The sequence below is a fragment of the Citrus clementina genome, unplaced genomic scaffold, assembly GCF_000493195.1.
Source record: "Citrus clementina cultivar Clemenules unplaced genomic scaffold, Citrus_clementina_v1.0 scaffold_7, whole genome shotgun sequence".
Lineage (NCBI taxonomy): Eukaryota > Viridiplantae > Streptophyta > Magnoliopsida > Sapindales > Rutaceae > Citrus > Citrus x clementina.
Genome location: NW_006262075.1, coordinates 9,257,176 through 9,284,357, shown reverse-complemented (window position 1 = coordinate 9,284,357; position 27,182 = coordinate 9,257,176). Strand labels below are relative to the sequence as shown.

The window sequence follows — 27,182 nt, the reverse complement described above, 5'->3', positions numbered from 1 at the left end:
GCTTTGGGATTTTGAATAGCTCTCTTAATAAATTGATTCCATCACAGTCTATATTGCAATCTGGTCCATGTGGGAATTAGCTTATTGTTTGAGGTTAAATTTTACTTCGTCAACTTCTGTGCTCAGTCCCAGCTTGTGTTATTGTGAGTGAAGGGTATGATGATTCTCCCAAGCTAAGTTCCACAAGTAACGTCTTTTTTTCTTTTTTTTAATCCACCATAACCTAGTCTTTGATAAAAGTTTTACGCTCGATTAGAAAGAGCGTAGGTTTAATTGGTATTGAGGAAGAGACATTCGAATTTATCATTAGCGCTGCGTTATGTTAAGAAACAACTTCTACATTCTAGTGGGAAGAGGAAACGTCATCTTTGTGGAATTAGGATCATCTTCGAAATTGTTAATTTGTGAACAGGAGCTTCTGTTACCAGTGCCAATGCAGCTGGAGCAGATTCTGGCATTGGCAACAATGCTTTCGTGGATCAGAATTCTTCTGCGTGAAGGGAAATTGAAAAAAGTGAGATCCCGGTTGTGAAGTAGCTTCAAAAGTTTTAGAGCCATCTAGTTTCAATCATAATTGATTGAGTGGCACACGTAGAGAAGCTCTTTTATACACATTTGAAGTTGTACTCAGTACCATGTATTAATACCAAAAAACCAAAAAGAGAAGGGAAAAATTGTAGTAGTGAACATGAGTCTGAAAACCAATCTCCTTATAGCAGAATGATCATATTACATACAATGTGAGGGAAACTGAATACTCTTTGCTGGAAGGATCTTTATGAATAATGTTGAAGATTTGTTTTCATCACACTTTATTCAAGCTCCTAACAATTCTTTACACCCTCAAAAAGCTTTTAGACAAATTGTGAGGTAAATTATCTTGTAAGAACTTAAAATATGATTTATTTACTCTTAAAATTTTGATAAAGATTCTGGTAGGGGTAGCGCCAGAGGTAAAATGTTATTTGTAAAAACATAAAATATTTTACGCTAAAATTTCATTTGGTATAAAGTCATCGGCCCTTGCAGTAGTGCAACGCTTGAGCGAGAGACACGGGGCTCTCAGCAGGAAGCTTTACCCTCACCCTAGAAGACGACCAAAGGGCCGATCCATTTATTTCGGTCGTAATGTTCCATAATAAATCCAGACTACTTAGCTTAAAATAAAAAATTAAAAATTGAAAACTCGGAATTGGTGGGGTGCGCCTGGCCCGTGCTGTAGTGGAATGCATGGGCGACGCGCAGAGCTCACGGTAGCAAGCTACCGCATTGAGTCCTCCCCTAAAAAAATTAATTTAATATCGTGTGGATCGATGATCCACATATCAGATATTAAACTGATAAGAACAGATACTACACTTGATCTTAGCCAAAAGGCCGAGAAAGGTATGCTTTGCTTCATGTCTCGGCTCGGCTTTTATAGCTTCCGTCTGCAGCTTGCTTAGGTTGCCCTGTCGATGTGGGAAAGAATTTGCTGAATGCAATATATAAATTAAGGTGATCATGAGAATGGATTGTGTGACCTTTCGGCATTGAGATGCAAGGTATTATCATGAACTGATTCAGTTATTTTAGCATTTTTAAGCCGATGAGTAAAAAGCCTTTCAATCAACCTTTCGTTGTTGTTGTAACTCACATTAAGACGAAGCATAGATGGATCGTCTCCAGAAATTGTGTTTCCAAAACTGCAATTGATTTATCACCAGGATTTAAGATCACCGGCCTATTATAGAAATCTAAAGAAATCTAACCGTGATATTAGAAGTTCTGCAGTGTACTAGTATGCTACTATTACCCTCCAAGGAAATCATGTTTGCAGAATATTAACAGCAATTCAGAAAAATAATTTAGGCTTCATGCAATTGAGTCTTTCATAATTTTTGCAGAAACAGCCGTCATGTAAACAAATAGGATCAATGCTAACTTTAGAAACAAAAACGGGAGAATATGTGATTTTCAATATACATTTGACACGTGACCAACTTTGAGTGGTGAATTCATATCAGTACCATACACATGCAAATACAGGAGCACTTGTATATAATGACAGGTTTAGCACTTGTAACTAAGTCTAAAACCCATTTGCATCGTTGTTGTAGGGTTTAGATTTGTCGGAGAAGAATAATGGAGGAAGCTAAGAAGAAGAGCGTGCCAATCTTGCCATGGATGCGAAGCCCAGTTGATGTCAGTCTCTTTGAAGACTGTCCTCTTGATCACCTCCCTTGTCTTGACCCCAGGTAGCCTCTTCAAACATAGTACATATTGTTTTGTTGATTTTCGTAGGCATTACTTTCTTTTAGCCCACTGTTAATTTATTGCAAAATAAGGTTGAAGGTGGCTTTGCAGAACATGGGTATCTCGTCACTCTTCCCAGTGCAAGTTGCGGTTTGGCAAGAGACAATAGGCCCTGGTCTATTTGAACGAGACCTTTGCACCAATTCACCTACAGGAAGTAGGAAATCTTTGTCTTATGCTTTGCCAATAGTTCAAGCATTGTCCAATCGTGCTGTTAGATGTCTACGTGCTTTGGTGGTGCTGCCTACACGCGATCTAGCTTTGCAGGTTAACTCTGCTCGATGCAAATATTGTTGTAAAAATATTTTTGGATTGATTGCGGATCATTCGATTGCTGAAATGTGTGTGCAATTTGATAGTCACTTGTTTATTTCTTTGCCTCAGGTCAAGGATGGTTTTGCTGCGATTGCACCTGCAGTGGGTTTGTCTGTTGGTTTGGCTGTGGGTCAGTCGTCTATTGCTGATGAAATTTCGGAGCTTATTAAGAGACCTAAGCTGGAGGCAGAAATCTGTTATGACCCTGAGGATCTTTTACAAGAGTTACAGAATGCAGTAGATATATTGGTGGCAACTCCAGGAAGGCTAATGGACCATACCAATGCTACTAGGGGATTTACCCTCGAGCATCTCTGTTACCTTGTAAGTTGGCTACCCCTATAACTTACATAGACACACCGCAATGCTAAAGCTCTAGTTAAGTATAAACTTACTAAATTCATTTGTTTCCAATTGCCCAACCACGCCAACTTTAATGGTGTGCTTTGCAGATGCATTGATTCTACAAGTATTTTGAACATTGTTTATCTTATGCTAACTTTATCAGAAGTCTTGACAAATTCCACGTTGATATGTACTGCATACTTAGTTCTAATTAATTTTGTTATGAAGTTACTTTCATTGATTCACAATACCATGTGTCAATATATCTGGCCCACTAGCTGGACCTTTCTTTTATCCATTAATTGGTTGCCGCACCAAACAGACAATATGATTTGTATTTCTCAGGTATACTTATTTTAGGACCATTCGTCTGTGGAAAATCACATTCAATTATTGTGACCGGACCAAGCCCTAGCCAATTATCTTGGCATACTTCAATATAGATAATTTTGTTTGCAGTAAACCAGACTCTGATTATTTGTGTTACTCAGGTTGTTGACGAAACTGATCGATTGCTTAGGGAGGCATATCAGGCTTGGCTGCCCACTGTGCTCCAATTAACTCGAGCTGATAACGAAAACCGCTTTTCTTTTGCAAGTACTTTCTTGGGACCAGTGCTGGGTGCTCTGCAAACACCTGTAAATGAAGTAACTAAATGACTAATGTGAATCATCAGTATTTATTAAAATTAGTATTCCCTGCTGATTGTTGATTCAAAGTCACCAAGATCATCAATAACACAAGTTGTTTCGGCCTCCATGGACAGACCTCCCTCTCCATTACAATTTATGTCAATAAATTTGCGATTCTCAGCCCTTCCCACTCTTCCAGCCATGGGGTAATATGGCACAAGAACTTTACTCAAAGCCTCCTTCAACAATCCAGCTTCAAAAAAATCGGAAGAATTATTTGGCCGCCGATAGAAATACACCCCGAGCACGTGAATTGATGGCACCAACAAGTCCAATTCAGAAATTTTCAGACAATGTTTCGGCGTTTCATGAGCAGGCCGTATAATTGTTGTCTCCTTTACGTGAATTTCCATTGTGTTAGCGTGTCACTTCACCCGCCTGTAATGGGCACACAAATAATATTATGGGACAAAATTTAAAATAACGGACAAAAACATTTCTAAAGCAAAGCGGTAGGTTGAAGAGAGTTCAAAATACCTTGAAAGAGAACTTGAAGTTTCGATATCTGCAGCGAAGTCGGGGGCCAATTAAGAGGGTTTGAGCAGTGGATTGAAGCTCAGGATGGTCTGAGGAGAGAGCTTTAAAGAAGATTAAAAGAAGATAAGGTTTGTGCGTGGGGTGAGATTTGTAAGATACACCCAAAATGAGATTGCAGGATTCAATCTAAACCGTCCATCAGTTGCTCTATATAACTCGGTTACTTGATCGTTTGAGAAATCACGTGCCTTGCACTGGCGACGCCATTTGAGATCTCTTCTGTGGCTTTGGTCTCTCAGATGACTCTACAACATGTTCGTTAACATTTTGATGCGAACCTGTTCAGAAATATAATACATCCGATTAATATTTGAATAAACGAAACAAAAGGAAAACATTCGGATTATTAATGTTCAAGGCATTGCAGAAACCATGTGTAACGTGAACTAACTCTGTTGAATTACATCCTTTAATTCAGTGCATTGGGTTGAAAAATCTTAGAATGCTGTACCGAAATCTGAATCACATGGTCATGCATTTCACTATCCATACATCATCCGGTTGCGTAAAGTTTGTGGACGAATCATCATCATCATCATAAGTGAAGTAGTCATTTGATAATTGATTAATAACCCCCATTTTTATCGTAGAAAAATCAATGGACAGGTGTCATACAAGCGGATGCACCCAGTTAAGCCGGAAAAGTACTAAGTTGGAAGCTATTGATAAATACAAAAAGCATATCTCAAGAGATATCTCAAATTTCCACCCAAGCTTTGACACATTACCAGCAATGGAACCCACCATTGAAGTAATCTCCTGAGCATTGTCTGAGAATTATCTAGACCGTGCAATTAATATCATAAGTGAGTGGCGGCAGAAGCTGCTACGACCTTTTATTTAGTGTTCTTTGATTGTAACTATTGACTCAATACCAGCCTGAACATTTTTCTTTCTTACCCTTATAAAGTATGTGCCTGTAGCTAGTGTTTATATATGCTTATCCACAGCCAAACTCACCTGCCAAAGAGAACTCATCCTTCTTCGAGTTTATGTTGCATACTTCTTGCAAAAGTGCTCAAGTTAACCATACAAGGGTTAGAGAAAGATGGCGAATTCACGTATGGCAAGGTTTTTTATGGAGGTTGCACCACCACAGTTTGTTAGTGTCATGAGGCACAGGACTCCTAAAATGTTGGATACCATTAGTGAAGAGGAGAAAGATGTAAGTGGAAGTGATGCTCTTGCCTCAACTCGAAGGAGTTTTTCTTCTTGCTCTTCTCCCTCATCTGCTCGTGCTTCCGTTGCTTCTGATTCAAAGTATTTTCTTGAAGGAGTTCAAATTCAACAAAATTTTTCGATCTTTGAGAATTAACGAGCCTTAAAAATGGCTTGTTAGGGATGTATTTCCTGATCTTTTGTAGTTCTACTAACGGAGTCTAGAGGGTTTGGCTTTTTTGACCAAAACTTGCTTATGTTGATACAGAGGCTCTAGTTGTATGCAGTTCTGTTCAGTGTTGTACAGAGCTAAACACTTTTCAGTAACAATGCAACTTTACCTGGTGATTTTCACCTAATAATTTGTGTCTTGCTGGCATGAACATGGTGTATGAACAAAGAAAATTGAATCAATGTTCAAAAGATTCATAATTATAATATCACAGAGCCTTGGATATCTTGAGGAAAAAGAGGGAAAAAATATAATAATCAGGGGGAAACATCACGCAGCCCTTTTACAGCAAAATGAATTTGCTCGATAGGGAGGAGTGTTTGCATTTGCATCAGATAGTCCATAAATTATCCTAATATTCAGCACATTGGACAAATTCTCCGACTCATATGAAGATAATCAACCAAAGTGTCTCATGGGTTTTAGATCAGCTGCATTTTTTTTTAATATTTAACTGCCAGAATTAGGATATTGTAAGGCTTATATGAGAAAATAAGTATCTATAATTTTCAGTTCAGTTTTTTGGAGACAAAAAAAAAACTAATGATAGGGACGTACCCCAAGATTTTCACACCATTTTTTCAATCATCAAGGGGCTTGGTGCAACTTTCAATTCAAAATCAAGTTGTTCAAACGATGCCTTGTGCCGGTTTACGAGTTCGATAGTTTTTTCTAAGCACTTTCAATGATCAGATTTGGAGATTGAATGCAGGACAAATCAACTTGTACCAAATGATATTATGAAGACTTTTGAGATAAGACTTGAAGTGAATTTCTGGGAAACTCAACATATTGTGAAACTAAACACCAAGAATTTTGTTGAAAGACCAAAAGTCACCAAACATTAATGTTAGGATTGATGAATCTTGATATGATATCAAGATTGGAAACAAATACAATCAACTGAGCAAAACGGGATCAAAATTTTGATGAAAGAGATGAACGCACAAAAATGAGGAAGGAAAATCCGTAGTCTTGTTATTAATTCTCTCAGAACAAAAAGCAGAATTGCAGAGGAGATTACAAGTTATTCAAAGAAACAAGAATTACTCAATTTGACTCACAAATGACTTCACACGATTCCCTCAATTTGGGCTGATAGCTCAGTATTTGACAAAGGGAAATCTGGGTTTGTTTCAATGGTTTTAATAACTGTTATGTTATCAGACAAGTACCCTCAACTAGCTCGAATAATCTTGCAAAGTTCAAAAACTAACAGCAGATTGCCTATTAACAACAACTAAATCCCTGCCTCATTTTCATCAAAATATTCTTTGATCAAAACTCTATTTTTTTCACTCTCCTTGCAAAAGTTCGGAGTTGAGTTAAAAATTTCTGATAAAGATTTTCTTCAGTGGCCTCGGCATGTTCATTAACGTTTTGTGTGAACGTGTTGAGAAATAAAATACATGCAATTAACATTCGCATTAACGAATAAAAGGGTAGTCAAGAAATATAACCAGATGCCATCAATAATCATCCAGAATTAATATCCAGCGAAATAATACAATTACACAGGGTTTTTAATTTATCCGCTCAAATGGAATTGATTACATGATCAATTACCTTTTTCTTCAACTTTGGCTAACATCAACTGATGCATATGCATTTATTAGGAGTAAACTTTCATCTCATAACGTCTAATGAAATACATGAACTCAATATTAGTTATCCATGCACGAATAACAAGTATTATTTATTCTAAGGTGATCACTATGGTAACACACATCGGGTGGTATTTTCATAATATAAGAAAATCATACAACCAGTGGCAAATTAATACATGGTTACAAATAAATAGTTTTAAGTATCAACACTAGATCTCATAAAATAACTTCTTGAAGAGCTGGATGTGTTGGGTTTCCAAGTTTATAAGCAGATATAAGCTCCCATCATTGCTTGGAGTTGGCAGAATATATGTTAGCCCATCCGAAACGGTAACCGGCCTAAAAAATATCGGCCTCCCCCACCCAAAATCTGCATCGTAAATAGGCATATGAAGCAAATTTGATATATTGAGGATCGGACACTTGAACATTTGTGAATCTCATTTTAGAACCGTACGTCAGGTTGTTGTTTTAGGTAAGCAAGAGCTGATTTCATATACTCATCGTCCATTCGCGTTAATGCATTATGAATTCTTTCTGCGGTGATATTTAACGGTTCTAACTGGAAATCACCTGAAAGGGCGTTTAATGTACAGATGAAAATCACTTTGCCAATATACTTGGATGGGAGCGGCGGATTAAATTTAGAACGTCCATTTATGGGAATGTATAACTCACTGACTTGATCATTTGACAATCCACGCGCTTTGCACAAGCAACGCCATATATGTGCAGCTAAGATCTCAAACCTGGTAAACTTGATAGTGGTAGGTCCATGATCTTTGTTTGATTTTGCCTTAAGTATGTTGATTTGATCAACCGATAAATTAAGAATAGAAGAAGAAACCGGTTCAGAATTTGATTGGAGTTTTGGATTTTGAGTAGGGGCATTTATGGAATTAGTTGGGTCGAATTCTATGTGATGGAATTTAGGAGAAGTTGGAACCCCAACTGCTATTATTTTCCTATCAGTGAACGGAAGATTGCTAATGGAAAAGCCACGTGTCATTTCAGCCCATGCGTTGATGAAGTGGAATGTTGAAGTTGCATCTGCCAATGTATGGTGCAACCCTACGCCAAGACAGGCTCCTCCACACTTAAAATGAGTTACCTGTAAAAACACATTTCAAAATCTGACTCGTGAACAAAACACCTTTTTTCAAAGTAAATATTATCGGCAAAACCAACTCTACGTAGACCGTATTCAAAAGAAATTTTCAGAAATTTAATAGAAATTTTTACGGTGTTCTTAATATTTTTGTCAAAATAAAAATTTATTTTTCAAAAACTCTTATCCCTAAAATAATGATAAGGAACAACATCTGATTGGTACTTTAAATATAAATTATTTAATCATTAACTAAGCAGACTTTTTAACCTAGAACATAAATAAATCAAATAAATGGAAATGGAAATGAAAACGGCTTATTAATCATTTTCTAATTGATGTCTAAATCTATTAAATATTAAAATGAACTTTACTACTTCTTGTATGAATACAAAGGTATTTTTTTCACATCTCTTAAAAACTCTCTTTTCTTTCAAGCAAATAGCTACACACACACGTGTGTGTAATCAAATGTACATCTTACCTATTGATTCTAAGTACAGAGAGATAAAGAAATGAGATTACATGCATAGCAGGCTTTATGCAAATGAGCCGACCAAAGATAAAAGGTAAAAGACTTAACTGACTACAATAAATTATTGGTAATTAAGCCGACTCAATGATTCCAGAATTGTATAGATGATGATGATGCATTATTTAATGATTTAATTAGATGGCCAACAAAATAATTTGGTCCTATTACCTTTCTAGCATAATCTATTGCTTCTGCAATGCATAAAAACCTTTAAATCATGGATATTGATAATTTATTGTTAAAAAAATGACTAGTTGTCTACCTCTAACTAGTACACCTTTAACTAATACATAGAATACAAAATTTTTTATGACTAACTAATCATTTATTTGTGTAAAGTAATGCATAAGCACATTGAGTGATTTTACTTTATCTTGTGGTTATGGCAATTCCATAAATTGTTTAAAATATACTGCTGATTATCCAATAATCTACACTTGCTTTTAAAACTTAAATCTGTTACTCGTGAGAACTGTCTAAGTGTTATAGATCCAAAATTCATAAATTACTCCATTCTTATTGAGCAATTAGTGAGGAAAGAATATCAACTAAAATATTATATTTACCTATTATATGTTCAAATTTTGCTTTGTACTATCTTCCAATTATTATTTCTAAGAAATATATTCATCTTTTACTAACAAAATAATTTTTCTTTTCAAATTTTTTCTTTTGTACTTTCCCATAAAAGCCTATAGTATTATTATAGTCTGTTCTTATTGTAAAATTTTGTTTTGTATATGTAAATGAAATGAATTTAAAAGATTTATTATTCGTAAGATTTCTAATTATGTGATTGATTTTGTTCCTTCAGTTTTTGTAAACTTGCCACTTGTATGCATAATTATTTCTTCTTTTCTTTTGTGCTATCCTTATTAGATTTTTGGAACAATAAGTCTATCCATCCTAGACTATTGGCATCAGTTTGAATGATTTTATAATATATAGTTGTCTATTGGTAAAGCTAATAACTTAAGTTTTTTTTTTTTTTACTATGCCTTTAAGTTTTTGTATCAATCTTATATTTTTACTATTAAATTTAAGTTTTAGAAGTAAATTGAAATTATTAGATAATCAGCATACATCTTAGGCAATATTCTATGGAATTGTCATAACCCTCAAGATAAAATAAAAACACTTAATTCACTCATATATTATTTTAGACAAATTAATGATCAAGTAGACAACAAAACATTTTTAAACATTGGCAGGAGATAGTTGATTTAACAATCAATTATTAATATCCACGATTTAAATATTTTTAACCATTTCATGAAGCAATAAATTATGCTAGTAAGGAAATACAACCAAATTATCTAACTAAACCATTACACAGTGCGTCATCAACACCCATACAATTTTATAATCATTATGAAGTCATGGCACGCATAATTAAAAAGCTTAATAAGATAAGGTATCATTTAGAAAGTGAAGTGGAAACATGTAAACAAAAAAATAATTGCATTAGAAAGTGTTAATATATAATTAAGTAGCCAAAGCATTGCATTAGAATACAAATGCCATACGTTAGACTTAGACATCAAGCTTCATTGTAATCAAATAATATAAAAATCAATGTTAAGAAAAGAATGGGATGGATGAGCTTGAAAAATGAAAATTGTCTCTTTTTCCCAAGGAGGATATTGATGTCCAGCACATCTAATTTTAAAAATTAGACAGAAGCAGTAAAAATAGTATTAGATAAAACAAATATATATTCTGAATTTTTAAATGACTTAGCTATATCAGAAACAAATATTAAAGGATTAAGCATTATGTAGGATACTTAATATAAAACAAAAAATATAACTTGCCCAAAGAAGACCCTCTTTGTAAATCTATCCCTTTACAAAGTTTGCTTGTAAATGTTATTTTATCTTTAGCATACCCTTAGCATGTATAGATTTGTCTAAATATGAACCCATGGAAATAGATTATAAGGGAACAAAATTGTATTAGCCCTGCCCTACTCTTAGATTATAGATTACTAAGTCAGTTAATATTCTTAAATCTAGACTAGACAGACCCATTTAGTAGAAAGATAGCAGTGGTTGTTTTAAATACTTTTGCAACATCTAATAATCCTTATGTAGATATTATTTACAGATAGTAAACCACTTGAGTGGGATGAAACAAGACTTATACATGCCCAACATAAAATAATATTAAGGTTTGATAAGTTTAGACCTCCACTTTTTGCAATAGAATTTTCTTGGTTATGTTAACATCTCAGTTTAGAGGAGCAATTTAAATTAGTAGTGGAGAAGCCAAGCAATTGGTAGACAATTTTATTAGGCACATCATGAATTTGAAGATTATAAATTAATAACCGTAGACTCAACTTAAAAAATCTACTCATATAACTAAGACCGAACATATAAGGTTAAGGTCAGTTGTGCACTATGCCAAAGAATTCAAAAAATAAAATCAAGAAGCAATAAAAATTCCTTTTCATACTTGAAAGAAAAGAGAGCTTTTAAGGGACATGAAACTACACGTTTGCATGCATACAAGAAGCAATAAAAATTCCTTTTCATACTTAGTAGATTAGATATTAGTTGGAAAATGATTAACAAGTAAGCTGTCGTCATTCCTTTTATTTATTTATTTATATTTTGGGTTAAGAAGTATCACATACCTAACAAAAATATAATTTATATTTAAAGTATCAAAAAAAGGCCGGTCCTTATTATTAACCAAAGAAAAAGAGTTTTGAAAACAAATTTTTGTTTTAATAAAATTTTCTCCTAAATTTCTAAAAATTTCTTTTGACTCCATTGGCCTGATTTTATTGATAATATGCTGTTTTAAAGGAAAATGTCTTGGGTATGAGTTACAAGTATATTTTCAGAATCAATTTTAATAAAATTTCTGAAAATATAGTTACAAGATGCACAAGATCCTTAGACCTAAGGCAGGTGCAGAGCATACTCAGTATAGAGAATTAGATTAATCGTTCACAGGCCCTACTTCCAGCACCTAGAGACAAGAGACTACTGGACACAAGACATGGCATATGAGTGGAGAACTTATCCTCATCCTCATATCCTCATCCATGATACATCGGTCACTTCCGTTCTTAAAGCCTATCTCATGGAACTGAACAATGTTCCTCCACTTGCCACAAACATTCACCACACCTCTATTGGACCATCACACACCCTTTAAATAATTCTAAAAGCACAAGGCTGTACTTCGGGTTCAAGTTCAAGTCCTTAAGGAATCCTTGTCATGAAACAATGTCCTGATTACACTAACGTCTTATTCCAAGACGCTCAGGACCCATGGGAAGATTTTCAGTCCCTTCTCCATACTGAAAATCCCTATTATACTGTCACCAATCCAGACTCTCCTGCTGCATCTACATCACAACACATGTCTGCATCTGATGAAGACAAAAATATCAGCGCAGTTTTGGGACGGTCAACTGGTGAAATACCAAGTTGCCAAAAACCAGCTTTTACATCACATCACATGTCTACAGCTGATGAAGACAAATATCAGCAAGCTGAGGCGTATCCTCAGGTGTTTGGAAAGATAGTTTGACTTGACCATTTTGCCTTCTTTCAAACGTGGCTTCTGTGGTTTGAACTGTTTCAGAGTTTTGGTGGGAGTGCTCATAATTGGTCAGCCATTCAAGTGGTATGAGTTTGAGCAATTCTTGTTTCTGGATTTGTTTGGGAATTTGGATGATGGTTGGAATTGTATCTGTGTCGGCAAGGATCATTAAGGCATTAGATGTGGTGTGAGGTGTAGGAAGATCTAGTGCATGATTTTGTAATTGATACACTATTTGGTGATGAAGGGTTGCAATCTTTGATGTGGGTGTTTGTTCTGCTTCTTGGAGCTGGATCTGAACTTTGATGGTTGTTGGAAGGTTGGGATCCTCAAGAGAGAGGTTGAAATTTGGGTAAAAGGTTAATAGGACACTACCAACATGGAGTGTGGTCAGAATGGTTCCTATAACAGCATGTTGGTACTGTTTGAACATGGTATCCAGGAGAGCAATTCTGGCTATAACAGGTAAGCCTTTTTTGCCATGGAGAGTCAGAATCAATCTAATAACGCCAAGATGAAGATGGGTATATTTTTCTCGTTTCCAGTTTGCTACGAGATCTGAGGGTATTTCTAAAGTCACATACTGTTCACTTTGAGAGGCTTGTAAAACACACTGATCTAGTCTAGAAGACTGGATATATTCTTTTGGCAGTGGTCTTTTGGTGGAGATCAGGGTTCGAATACTTCTGGTGAAAGACGTTTTTTGTTTGTATAGATTATAGGGACTCATGATGGGAAACTGGGATTTATTGATTTAGGCAGATTCGGGAATATAAGAATATTAGACAAGGTTTTCAATTTTGGAGGCTACATGTTTTTGACATGATCTTGAAAGAGAGAGACTAGAGGAAAGAGAAATATGGGATGAAGACGATGAAGGAGTTGAGCTTGAAGATGAAGTTGTTGCCATGTTTAATTAATCTTCTTCTAAGAGATCAAATATGGTTATTTGGAGTTACTAATGATACCACCTTATCGTTAAGTGTGGCTCTGATACCAGTGGTTCAAATTGGTCAAGAAAAGAAACTTCCAATTCATGGTTTCTCATCCGAAGGGTATCATGTATATCCTGATAAAATCAATGGTCATTTTCTATGGAATGTTCATGACGCCCATATGTGTAATCCGGATTGTCCTTGCTTGGATGATACGGATATTGATGATGAACTAGAAGTCATGAGAAGAAGGAAAAAGAAAAAGAAAAAACATTCTCATCCAAAAACATCTTGCAAATCTTTTCCTCCACAATCTCTACCAGATCCCAAACCTCATGTTCAACCAATAAGATCATGCCTAATGTTTTCAGGTCAATCTTATAAAGAGTCATTCCCTCCACTTGAAAAACAAACAGACACTCAAACCAGAGTTGTTTCAAAACCTTTTGTCCAATCCCCAGTTACAGCCTCTGGGCAACTTGAAGAACCAAAACAATATGAAGTTGTTTTAAATTGGCAAACCAGAAATGCCAATGCTCAAAATCAAACTCTCACAACTCGGAAAGAAAATTGATCGAGTTGCCAGTCAAGTCTCCCAGACTGAAACTAAAATTGATTCAATCAGCCATCGTCTTGATCAGACGTACATACATCTACAAGACCATATCTCTGAGCTAGATAGCGATCTCAGACGAATGATTAACAATCATATATGGAGTCTAGAGTTTAACAAGAAAAAATCAGAGATCAGAAAACTTAAAGCTGAATTAGCAAGAATTGATGCTGAAAAGGCTCGTCCCACACTCTTCACCCAAACACAGTCCATACATGTGCCTCCACCTGTGTTTGAAACCTATTCACCTTTTTATACACCTCCCAGACTTTAACAGCCTGTTTACAACCAGTTCTTTGGATTTTCACATCTTCAACCCACTCCTTAACCATAGCCCTCTTCGCCTAAGAAATCAAAGTCTAAAGTAAAAATTTCAGAACCAAAGTCAACACCAACTTCATCCTCATATGTTCCTCCGGTACCTCCGGAAGATTCACCAAAAGCCACTCCTAAATCCCCTAAAAAGGAGAAAGGACTAGTGGATCAGTATCATTATCATATTGTCCAAGACTCATCTTCTGAATCCTCTGAACCAGCCACAGTATATGAGTCAAATCCGTCAGAGTTAAACCCATCTTTCTCTTCCTCTTCCTCATCCACAAACTCAATCAGTACCTCCACTGACTCTGAATCAAAATATGCTGACATTACAAGCATCTTGATGGCCACCAAAACTGAAGATCCCAGTGCTTCAACTTCTACACCTATTGTTAAAGACAATTCTTCTGATGATGAGCATAAAGCATTTCACACAGAACCAGTGCCACCAATGCCACCACCAGCTCATGATCACTCAACAAAACTATCTTCAGCATCTTGGTTCACATTTGATGACATTCCCCGTCACAAATGGTTTGCTAGACTTCAAGAATTTACTGCATTGATTGATCTCCAAGGAACAAAGCCAAATGCTTAATCTCAAGCTGTCCTTCATGAATTAATGGCCCGATCTACGGGTTCTTTGTGAGATTGGTTATAAAGCTTGGGAGAATACAGATAACTCCAATTCATACAATCACCAGTTGGTACAGCCCTCAATACCATCCATAAACAATTCATTGGAGAAAAAACAGCATCTACCGAAGCAGACAGAAAAGAGTACCATCAGATGAAGTGTGGTTCTCTCAAACGACATCTTTTAGAATCTCATTCCAAAAGAATGAGTATTCTATTTTACAAGCTAAATGGGTTCAATGAACCTTCTCTCAAACATGTCTTCATAGCCTCCATTCCTTCTGAGTTACAACATGATCTTCAAAGAAAACTCACAGCCACTAATCTCAACATTGCTGACATCTTTTTGAGAAAGATTTTCCAAATGGCAATGTTATGCCTGGATAAAATCTGTGAGTAGAAGGAATTCTTCAAAGACCTCATGGAAGACAAAAAAATCCTTTTCTAAAGCTTGTAAAAAACCTTATCTCAAGATGTAGGGCAAAGATGAAAGGAAGTGTGTTTGTCCGAAGATGTTGAATCAAACTTTTCTGAACAGTCAGAACAAAATGACCAAATTGCTTTCATTATTTTAAAATGTCAATCCTTGCTTCCAAATTTCATAAACTTGTTTCTGTCATCGGGTTTATTGACATTGGTGCAGATACTAGTAGGATTGATCCTACTGTTCTTCCCTCAGACTATTGAGAACCTCATTCACAACTTTTCAGAGCAGTTAATGGCGAAACTTTTGAGACCACTTTGATTACCAAAAAACCCATTGGTATTCAATTCTTTCCGAATTGTATAATTTGGAAAAAGCTTGTAGCCTCAAAACTCCCTGATAAAGATCTACTCATAGGTTTTGACATTTTTCATTTGGTTAAAAACCTATTCCTAACCAGTTCTAGAGTTCGCTACAAACAAGTGTTCTTGCCTTATAGAGATACATTACGTCTGTATGCACTTTCAGAAACACTGTCTCCATACAGTCATATTTCCCATAAGTTCTTAGAGTTTTGTCCAGAAAATCATTCACAGTTTCACCATCCTCCCCCACTTTAAAGAATGAACAATTTTTCATTCATTTTCCTTTCAAACTTAATGAAGACATAAATCCCACAAAAACTTCTCACCCAGGTATGTTTCCTTCAGATCTCTTGCTTGCTAAGCAAGAATGTTCTCAGTTACTCCAACACGGTTTAATTGAACCTACTGATTCAGATTGGGCTTGTCAAGCCTTTTATGTCGAAAAACGATTTGAATTAGTTCGTGAAAAAAAGAGATTAGTTATTGATTACTAGCCACTTAATCTTTTATTAAAGATGATAAGTTTCCCCTTCAAAAAATCCAGACCCTGTTTATTCATCTTCAAGGGGCTCGTATCTTCTCTAAGTTTGATTTAAAAGCTGGTTTTTGGCAACTTGGTATTTCACCAGTTGACCGTCCTAAAACTGCCTTTTGCATTCCAGATGCCCATTATCAATGGACTGTTATGCCATTTGGTCTTAAAGTCGCTCCTTCATTATTTCAAAGGGTCATGACAAAAATCTTTAGTCCTATTCTCCATCATGCTCTGGTCTACATTGATGATATTTTGTTATTTTCCTCTGACCATGAGAGCCACCAGAAGCTCCTTTTAGATTTCTTTCATATTGTGCAGGCACATGGAATTATGCTTTCCAAAAAGAGAAGCAGCATAGGAAAAGAATCAATTGACTTTCTTGGTATGATGATCAAAGATGGCCACTATCAACCTGGTCCACACATTGCCACTGAACTATTAAAGTTTCCGGACACAAATCTCACAAACAAACAAATCCAACAATTCCTCGGGATTATTAATTATGTCCATGATTTTATCCCAAAAGTTGCAATCCACACAAGCCAGCTATCACGCATGCTAAAAAAACAGTGCCCTCCATGGGGCCCAGCTCAGACATAAGCTATCAAGCAGCTAAAGGTGATAGCCCAATCACCTCCTCTACTCAGAATTCCCACAACTGGACAACGCATCCTTTAGACTAATGCCAGCGATGATTGCTGGAGTGCCATTCTTCTCGAAGAAATCAATGGCGTGCGTCATTTCTGTGCACATGCAAGTGGACAATTCAAAGACTCTGAAGAGAACTACCATGTGATCTACAAAGAGATTTTGGCAGTCAAGTATGGCATTAAAAAATTTGAATTTCATCTAATCAGCCACAAATTTCGTATTAACATAGATAACTCTTCTTTTCCCTGAATCTTTAACTTCAAAAACAAGTTGTTCCCTGACAAGCAACTGCTCAGTCTAAAAAACTGGTTTGCTAAATATGATTCATTGTTCAACACATAAAAGGCAACCAGAACCTCATTCCAGACTTCCTCACACGACCAGCTATAAATAAACCCTCACTCATTTCCTCAATCCAAACCATTCCAATTATATCCATGAATCGCCAACTTCCTTTTAAAGCCCTCAATTAGAGAAACTTTCCCATGAACATCTCCTCCAATCGGCTTACCAGCTTCAAGAATTTGTGAAGAAGTTCCTTTACAGATATTTCTTTAATGTTCAAACCAAAAAACCCGACCGTTTTCCTAACCTTTGCATGGAGCACCTGTTTCTTATAGGCTTCACTCTCTCCTCTCTGTCCATATGTGAGGATGAGCTTTGGTACATGTGGTGTCTCACTACCTTGTATGCTACAAAGTTAGTTTTCCCCGTCAAACCAGTCCTGACTCACCTTACCAATCCTGAGTTCTCACCAGACCTTTTATGGACTCTCCTCGAATGGTATTCTCCACTCACATGGTGGCGTAAACAGCTTCAGAATCTGTGTACTTTTCACGGATTAGACAGAATGCCAGACTAGGAAGCTAACATGTGGACTACAGTCTTCATTGTTCACAGACCCTACTTCCAGCACCCAGAGACAGGAGACTACTGGACACAAGACATGGCATATGAGTGGAAAACTTATCCTTATCCTTATACTATCATCCATGATACATCGGTCACTTCCGTTCTCAAAGCCTATCTCATGGAACTCAATAATGTTCCTCCATCTGCCACAAACATTCACCACACCTCTATTGGACCATCACACACCCTTGAAATAATTCCAAAAGCACAAGGCTGTACTTCGTGTTCAAGTTCAAGTTCAAGTTCTCAAGGAATCCTTGTCATGGAATAACGTCCTGATTACACCAACGTCTTATTCCAAGACGCTCAGGACCCATGGGAAGATTTTCAGTCCCTTCTCCATACTGAAAATCCCCATTATACTGTCACCAACCCAGACTCTCATGCTGCATCTACATCACAACACATGACTGCAGCTGATGAAGAAAAATATCAGCAAGTTGAGGCGTATCTAGACCAGAGACAGATACGTCGGCACAAGCGCCAATATGAGAAAGAGACAGGAGACGTGTCACCATCGCGTTATCCATCCACTCCATGATGACAATTTGTCGCCATCACACAACTTTTGATGCAACATCCCATGTGACTTCCGTTTTCTTTGAATGTTTTATGTAAAAGTCTTAGTCGGTGTGCTTTACTTTAATGTTTTATGAAAAATTCTTAGTCGGTGTGCTTTACTTTCTGTTTTACTTTGTTTTATGTAAAAGTCTTAGTTGGTGTGCTTTACTTTTTAAAAGCATGTGCCTATTTGTCGATTATAATCATTTAAGGGGTCTTGTCCTCGATGATTTTCTATATAAGGCACCTTATGCTTCAGTTGTAGGGGGGTTAATCGGAAATAAATTCAAGTTTCCTTACATCATGTTTCTCTAAATCTTTTCTCTCATAGGAATCAAAGAAATTATTTGGGTTAATAATGATACGCTCGCCTCTAATTTTCCATACTGAGTATGCTTTGCACTTGCCTTAAGTCTAATGATCTTGTGCATCAGAAAGGTCCTGTTTTATCCTCCAAAATCGATTTTTATAAAATGAAAGTGTTTTCTCACAACGTTCACCCTTTTTGAAGGCCATGAGTGTCGTGTTTTCGGGTGGTATCGTGAAAAACCATTTTCAAATATGATTTTGGGATTTGGTATTTGATGGATAAGTGTATATCGGTTGGAAACCAGAACTTGCGGGCTACTGGCCCTAAGGACAGACTTCGTTCTGTTGTAGATCTGGTGTAACAACGCCACGTACAACCACCCATTGGGTTCATGAGTGGCTTTTGGTGAATCTTCCTACACCTCACACCACATCTGATGCCTTAACGATCCTTGCCAACACAGATACAACTTGAGGATTTGAACTTGAACCCGGAGTACAGCCTTGTGCTTTTGTTTGGGAATTTGGATGATGGTTCGAATTGTATCTGTGTTGGCAAGGATCGTTAAGGCATCAGATGTGGTGTGAGGTGTAGGAAGATCTAGTGCATGATTTTGTAATCGATACCAATGGGTAGTTGTACGTGGCGTTGTTACGCCAGATCTACAACAGAACGAAGTCTGTCCTTAGGGCTAGTAGCCCGCAAGTTCTGGTTTCAAACCGATATACACTTATCCATCAAATACCAAATCCGAAAATCATATTTGAAAACGGTTTTTCACGATACCACCCGAAAACACGGCACTCGTGGCCTTCAAAAAGGGTGAACGTCGTGAGAAAACACTTTCATTTTATAAAAATCAGTTTTGGAGGATAAAACAGGACCTTTCTGATGCACAGGATCCTTAGACTTAAGGCAAGTGCAAAGCATACTCAGTATGGAGAATTAGAGGCGAGCGTATCATTATTAACCCAAATATTTTCTTTGATTCCTAGAAGAGAGAAAATATTTAGAGAAACATGATGTAAGAAAACTTGAATTTATTTCCGATTAGCCCCCTTGCAACTAAAGCATAAGGCGTCTTATATAGAAAATCATCGAGGATAGGACCCCTTAAATGATTATAATCGACAAACAGGCACATGCTTTTAGAAAGTAAAACACACATTTTAAAAAAGTAAAGCACACCGACTAAGATTTTTACATAAGATAAAGTAAAATAGAAAGTAAAGCACACCGACTAAGACTTTTTCATAAAATATTAAAGTAAAGTACACCGACTAAGACTTTTGCATAAAACATTCAAAGCAAACGGGAGTCACATGGGCTGTTGCATCAAAAGTTGTGTGATGGAGACAAATTGTCATCATGGAGTGGATGGATAACGCGATGGTGACACGTCTCCTGTCTCTTTCTCATATTGGCGCTTGTGTTGACGTATCTGTCTCTGGTCTATATACGCCTCAGCTTGCTGATATTTGTCTTCATCAGCTGCAGTTATGTGCTGTAATGTAGATGCAGCAGGAGAGTTTGGGTTGGTGACAGTATAATGAGGATTTTTAGTATGGAGAAGGGACTGAAAATCTTCCTATGGGTCTTGAGCGTCTTGGAATAAGACGTTGGTGTAATCAAGACGTTGTTCCATGACAAGGATTCCTTGAGAACTTGAACTTGAACCCAGAGTACAACCTTGTGCTTTTGGAATTATTTCAAGGGTGTGTGATGATCCAATAGAGGTGTGACGAATGTTTGTGGCAGGTGGAGGAACATGTTAAGTTCCATGAGATAGGCTTTGAGAACGGAAGTGATCGATGTATCATGGATGAGGGTATAAAGATGAGGATAAGTTTTCCACTCATATGCCATGTCTTGTGTCTAGTAGTCTCTTGTCTCTGGGTGCTGGAAGTAGGGCCTGTGAACGATGAAGACTGTAGTCCACATGTTGGCTTCCTGGTCTGGCATTCTGTCTAATTCGTGAAAAGTACACAGATTCTGGAGCTGTTTACGCCACCATGTGAGTGGTGAATACCATTCGAGGAGAGTCCATAAAAAGTCTGGTGAGAACTCAGGATTGGTAAGGTGAGTCAGGACTGGTTTGACGGGGAAAACTAGCTTTGTAGCATACAAGGTAGTGAGACACCACATGTACCAAAGCTCATCCTCACAGATGGACAGAGAGGAGAGAGTAAGGCCTGTGAGAAACAGGTGCTCCATCCAAAGGTTAGGAAAACGGTCGGGTTTTTTAGTTTGAACATTAAAGAAATACATGTAAAGGAACTTCTTCGCAAAATCTTGAAGCTGGTAAGCCGATTGGAAAGAGATGTTCATGGGAAAGTTTCTCTGGTTGAGGGCTTTGAAAGGAAGTTGGCGATTCATGGCTATAACTGGAATGATTTGGATTGAGAAAATGAGTGAGGGTTTATTTATAGCTGGTCGTGTAAGGAAGTCTGGAATGAGGTTCTGGTTGCCTTTTATGTGTTGAACAATGAAATCATATTTAGCAAACCAATTTTTTAGACTGAGGGCACTGTTTTTTTAGCATGCGTGACAGCTGGCTTGTGTGGATTGTAACTTTTGGGATAAAATCACGGACATAATTAACAATCCCGAGGAATTGTTGGATCTTCTTATTGGTGAGATTTGTGTCCAGGAACTTTAATAGTTCAGTGGCAATGTGTGGACCAGGTTGATAGTGGCCATCTTTAATCATCATGCCAAGAAAGTCAATTGATTTATTTCCTATGTTACTTTTCTTTTCGGAAAGCATGATTCCATGTGCCTGCACAATATGAAAGAAATCTAAAAGGAGCTTCTGGTGGCTCTCATGGTAAGAGGAAAATAACAAAATATCATCAATGTAGACCAGAGCATGATGGAGAATAAGACTAAAGATTTTTGTCATGGTCTTTTGAAATAATGAAGGAGCAACTTTAAGACCAAAGGGCATAACAGTCCATTGATAATGGACATCTGGAATGCAAAAGGCAGTTTTGGGATGGTCAACTGGTGAAATACCAAGTTGCCAAAAACTAGCTTTTAAATCAAACTTAGAGAAGATACGAGCCCCTTGAAGATGAACAAATAAGGTTTGGATTTTTGGAAGGGGAAACTTATCATCTTTAAGAAAAGAATTAAATGGCTAGTAATCAATAACTAATCGCTTTTTTCCACGAACTAATTCAGATCGTTTTTCGACATAAAAGGCTTGACAAGCCTAATCTGAATCAGTAGGTTCAATTAGACCGTGTTGGAGTAACTAGGAACATTCTTGCTTAGCAAGCAAGAGATCTGAAGGAAACATACCCGGGTGAAGCTTTTGTGGGATTTATGTCTTCATTAAGTTTGAAAGGAAGATGAATGAAAAATTATTCATTCTTCCAAAGTGGGGAAGGATGGTGAAACTGTGAATGATTTTCTGGACAAAACTCTAAGAACTTATGGGAGATATGACTGTATAGAGACGGTGTTTCTGAAAGTACATATAGACGTAATGTATCTGTATAAGGCAAGAACATTTGTTTATAGCAAACTCTAGAACTGGTTAGGAATATGTTTTTAACCAAATGAAGAATGTCAAAACCTATTAGTAGATTTTTATCAGGGAGTTTTGAGGCTACAAGCTTTTTCCAAATTATACAATTCGGAAAGAATTAAATACCAATGTGTTTTTTGGTAATCAAAGTGGTCTCAAAAGTTTCGCCATTAACTGCTCTGAAAAACTGTGAATGAGGTTCCCAATAGTCTTAGGGAAGAACAGTAGGATCAATCCTACTGGTATCTGCACCAGTGTTAATAAACCCGATGACAGGAACATGTTTATGAAATTTGGAATGAAGGATTGACATTTTAAGTGAAAGTCTAGGAATGGTGGAAACATGGTTGACGGTTTGAACTGTAGAGATGACTGAAATATCCTCAAAATCTGATAATTCTGCGATAATGAAAGCAATTTGGTCACCTTGTTCTGACTGTTCAGAAAAGTTTGATTCAACATCTTCGTTCTCCGATAAGAGGGAAGAATGTTGAAGATGTTGTATGAGACAAACAACTTCTGTAAACTTATGAGGACAGTTTCGAGTAAAGTGACTGCGTTTCTTGCAGATAAAACAACGGTTATGCTTTTTGTTTATGTATTGGGAAACATATTTCTTCTTGAAATACCGGAAAAGTTTTTTGAAGGATGATTTTTTGTGGAAGTGTTTCTGAAAATGATTTTTCTTTTTGGTCGGATAAACACACTTCCTTTCATCTTTGCACTCCATCTTGAGATAAGGTTTTTTACAAGCTTCAGAAAATGATTTTTTTGTCTTCCATGAGGTCTTTGAAGAATTCCTTCCGCTCACAGATTTTATCCAGGCATAACATTGCCATTTGGAAAATCTTTCCCAAAGAGATGTCAGCAATGCTGAGATTAGTGGTTGTGAGTGTTGTTTGAAGATAAAGTTGTAACTCAGAAGGAAGGGAGGCTATGAAGACATGTTTGAGAGAAGCTTTATTAAACCCATTTAGCTTGTAAAATAGAATACTCATTCTTTTGTAATGAGATTCTAAAAAATGTCGTTTGAGATAACAACACTTCATCTGATGGTACTCTTTTCTGTCTGCTTCGGTAGATATTGTTTTTTCTCCAATGAATTATTCGTGGATGGTATTGAGGGCTGTACCAACTGGTGATTGTATGAATTGGAGTTGTCTGTATTCTCTCAAGCTTTCTAACCAATCTCGCAAAGAACCCGTAGATCGGGCCATGAATTCACGAAGGACAGTTTGAGATTGAGCATTTGGCTTTGTTCCTTGGAGATCAATCCATGCAACAAATTCTTGAAGTCTAGCAGGCCATTTGTGACGAGGAATGTCATCAAATGTGAACCAAGATGCTGAAGATGATTTTGTTGAGTGATCATGAGCTGGTGGCGGCATTGGTGGCACTGGTTCTGTGTGAGATGCTTTATGCTCATCATCAGAAGAACTGTCTTCAACAATAGGTGTAGAAGTTGAAGCATTGGGATCTTCAGTTTTGGTGGCCATCAAGATGCTTGTAATGTCAGCATATTCTGATTCAGAGTCAGTGGAGGTACTGGTTGAGTTTGTGGATGAGGAAGAGGAAGAGGAAGATGGGTTTGACTCTGACGGATTGGACTCATATACTGTAGTTGGTTCAGAGGATTCAGAAGATGAGTCTTGGACAGTATGATAATGATACTGATCCACTAGTCCTTTATCCTTTTTAGGGGGTTCAGGAGTGTCTTTTGGTGAATCTTACGGAGGTACCGGAGGAACAGATGAGGATGAAGTTGGTGTTGACTTTGGTTATGAAATTTTTACTTTAGACTTTGATTTCTTAGGTGAAGAGGGTTGTGGTTGAGGAGTGGGTTGAAGATGTGAAAATCCAAAGAACTGGTTGTAAACAGGCTGTTGAGGTCTGCGAGGTGTATAAAAAGGTGAATAGGTTTCAAACACAGGTGGAGGCACATGTATGAACTGTGTTTGGGTGAAGAGTGTGGGACGAGCCTTTTCAGCATCAATTCTTGCTAATTCAGCTTTAAGTTTTCTGATTTCTGATTCTTTCTTGTTAAACTCTGGACCCCAGATATGATTGTTAATCATTCGTCTGAGATCTGTATCTAGCTCAAAGATACGGTCTTGTAGATGTATGTACATCTGATCAAGACGATGGCTGATTGAATCAACTTTAGTTTCAATCTGGGAGACTTGACTGGCAACTCGATCAATTTTCTTTCCGAGTTGTTTGAGAGTTTGATTTTGAGCATTGGCATTTCTAGTTTGCCAATTTAAAACAGCTTCATACTGTTTTGGTTTTTCAAGTTGTCCAGAGGCTGTAATTGGGGATTGGACAAAAGGTTTTTAAACAACCCTGGTTTGAGAGTCTGTTTGTTTTTCAAGTGGAGGGAATGACTCTTCATAAGATTGACCTGAAAACATTAGGCATGATCTTATTGGTTGAACATGAGGTTTGGGATTTGGTGGAGATTGTGGAGGAAAAGATTTGCAAGATGTTTTTGGATGAGAAGGTTTTTTCTTTTTCTTTTTCCTTCTTCTCATGACTTGTAGTTCATCATCAATATCCGTATCATCCAAGTAAGGACAATCCAGATTACACATATGGGCGTCAGGAACATCCCATAGAAAATGACCATTGATTTTATCAGGATATACAGGATACCCTTCGGATGAGAAACCATGAATTGGAAGTTTCTTTTCTTGACCAGTTTGAACCGATGTAATTATAGCAGTGTAAGAAAGCCTTGGAGTTTCTGAAATAGGTTGAGGCTCAGGTGTTTGGAAAGATAGTTTGACTTGACCATTTTGTCTTCTTTCAAACGTGGCTTTTGTGGTTTGAACTGTTTCAGAGTTTTGGTGGAAGTGCTCATAATTGGTCAGCCATTCAAGAGGCATGAGTTTGAGCAATTCTTGTTTCTGGATTTGTTTGGGAATTTAGATGATGGTTGGAATTGTATCTGTGTCGGTAAGGATCATTAAGGCATCAGATGTGGTGTGAGGTGTAGGAAGATCTAATGCATGATTTTGTAATCGATACACTATTTGGTGATGAAGGGTTGCAATCTTTGATGTGGGTGTTTGTTCTGCTTCTTGGAGCTGGATCTAAACTTTGATAAATTTTGCTTCAGCATCTTTCTTCATTCATATTTCACTATTTACTCTTTTTTGGTGGTAAAGAGATTATATAAAGAGTAGAATATATTATAAATGAAGAAAATGTAGATAAATTATTAGAAATGACAAGAATCTCCTAATTCTTCCTGATATAGTGACATCTATCTTACTATTTCTTTCTAGATCTATTACTTTTAATATTACTTTTAGTCCTAAACTTTCTTTTACATTTACCATTCCAGGTGCTATAGGTGGTACACTTATGTTTAATCCTTCAACTCTAGTTGTCAGGATATCTAGTTCTTTCTGTGGGTTGTCCAATGAATTACAAAGTTCTAGCTGTGATACTGCTTCTGGAATAAAACATCACATTAAAGGGGTAAAGAAGAAAAAACTTTACTCGTTTGGATACGTGTTAATCAATTTAGTATCCGCTGCAGACGTTGTCGTTTTAATAAAACGAGAACGCCAAAAGGAAAAATTATAAAAAAAAAAAAAGGAACCGTTTTAAATGCATTGGAAAGTTAAATTGAGATAGCGCTGGTTATGATGGTTTCTTGTACCTGTATCACCAGCATTGGATAAGAAGTTATATCTTCTGTATGTTCAACTTCGGGAACAAGTTTCAGAAGCTTCAAGGTTGATTCAAAGTCTCCCAAATCATCAATAACACAACTTGTTTCGGCCTCCAAAAACAAGACTCCCTCTCCATTACAGTTTATCACAATTCTGCCATTTTCATCCCTTCCAAATCGTCCAGGCATGGGGTAATATGGCACAAGAACATTGTTCAAAGCCTCCTTCAGCAAGCCAGCTTCAAAGAAGTGGGGTGAATCATTTGGCCGCCGATAGAAATACACACCAGGGTAGTGAATTGATGGCACTAACAAGTCCAGGTCAGAATTCTGTAGGCAATGCTTGGGCGTTTCTTGAGCAGGCCGTATAATTGTTGACTCCTTTACGTGAATTTCCATTGTGTCAATCAATATTTCGCTTCACCGCGTGCAATGGGCACAAAAATATATATAGGATAGTAACACTTGTCAAATAAAAAGTATTTTCAAGAAGGCAATTTGTGACGTTGCAACGCAAAAGTAAAAATGGGGAGACGATAAAAAAAAGTAGTGTCATTTAAGTCTAAAAAGAGGGCTTTGGTCAAGCTTCATCCAAGTTACACAAAAGTATAAATTCCAAAAGAGGAGATAATAAAAAAGAATGGTGCTATTGTAGTCTAAAAAGGAGGGCCTTGATTAAGCCTTGTCCAAATCCAGCTGCTTGAAGGTTTATTTTAGCCTAGCTGCTGGGAGCTTTAGCTAAGCCCAGCGGCTGAAAATCCAACTGCTAGAAATTTTATTTTAGCCCAATTGTTGGGAGTTGTGTGAGAGTCCAACTATTAAAAGTCCAACTGTTAGAAGTCTTATTTAAGCTTTAGTCCAGCTACGAAGAGTTATATTTGAGCTCATTGAAATAGAAGAATCCATAAATATTCAGAAGTTTGGTCTGAATCTGGAAAGGAAAAATTTTCGAAAAGAGTTGAGTGCTGATTAGAGATATTGATGTGAATAATGATAAGGGTTATCAAAAGAAGTTTTTATTTAAGTTATGAGTTATTTAGAAGTACAATAAATCTCTTCGTACAAGAAAGAAGGACATGCACTAGCAGCCTAAAGAACCAAAAAAAAAAAAAAAAAAAAGAAGTTTGATTGTGAATTATTTTTAAGAATGGAACCTATTGTCTCAGCCCGTGCACTTTGACTGAGTGCTGAAACACTTTATTTATTTATTTTTTTGGTCATCTTTATTATATTGCTCTTATTGTTTTCAATTGACCAGATAAACATGATAAAAAGTTAATAGATTTGATTTTTTTTTTTTGAACTTTGGGGTGAATTTAGTTAAAAAAA

At 36.7% G+C, this 27,182-nt stretch overlaps 2 protein-coding genes and 1 non-coding gene across 3 annotated transcripts; 1 reads left to right on the top strand and 2 right to left on the bottom strand.

The window, feature by feature from the left end:
• Positions 1-1,195: 1,195 nt before the first annotated feature.
• Positions 1,196-1,390, bottom strand: LOC112097069. The gene has a single exon (XR_002904727.1). It is a non-coding gene; the product is annotated as a U2 spliceosomal RNA (small nuclear RNA).
• A 734-nt stretch (positions 1,391-2,124) lies between these two features.
• LOC112096883 (DEAD-box ATP-dependent RNA helicase 1-like) lies at positions 2,125-3,638 on the top strand. Its single transcript, XM_024181083.1, has 4 exons — positions 2,125-2,237; positions 2,328-2,562; positions 2,680-2,934; positions 3,447-3,638. The coding sequence occupies exons 1-4, from the start codon at positions 2,125-2,127 to the stop codon at positions 3,612-3,614; spliced, it is 771 nt and encodes a 256-aa protein (XP_024036851.1). The 3' UTR covers positions 3,615-3,638.
• A 3,752-nt stretch (positions 3,639-7,390) lies between these two features.
• On the bottom strand, positions 7,391-26,252 carry LOC18036347 (shikimate O-hydroxycinnamoyltransferase). The gene is given in 3 exon segments (XM_006426968.2): positions 7,391-7,635; positions 7,638-8,292; positions 25,842-26,252. Coding segments are annotated over 3 exon segments (1,311 nt in total).
• Positions 26,253-27,182: the final 930 nt, after the last annotated feature.

Bases quoted from the DNA above. Each gene is read 5' to 3' on its own strand.
- LOC112096883 (XM_024181083.1), top strand. From the start codon at position 2,125: ATGGAGGAAGCTAAGAAGAAGAGCGTGCCAATCTTGCCATGGATGCGA. The intron at 2,238-2,327 runs GTAGCCTCTTCA...TTGCAAAATAAG, and splicing joins CTCCCTTGTCTTGACCCCAG to GTTGAAGGTGGCTTTGCAGA. The intron at 2,935-3,446 runs GTAAGTTGGCTA...TGTGTTACTCAG, and splicing joins TCGAGCATCTCTGTTACCTT to GTTGTTGACGAAACTGATCG.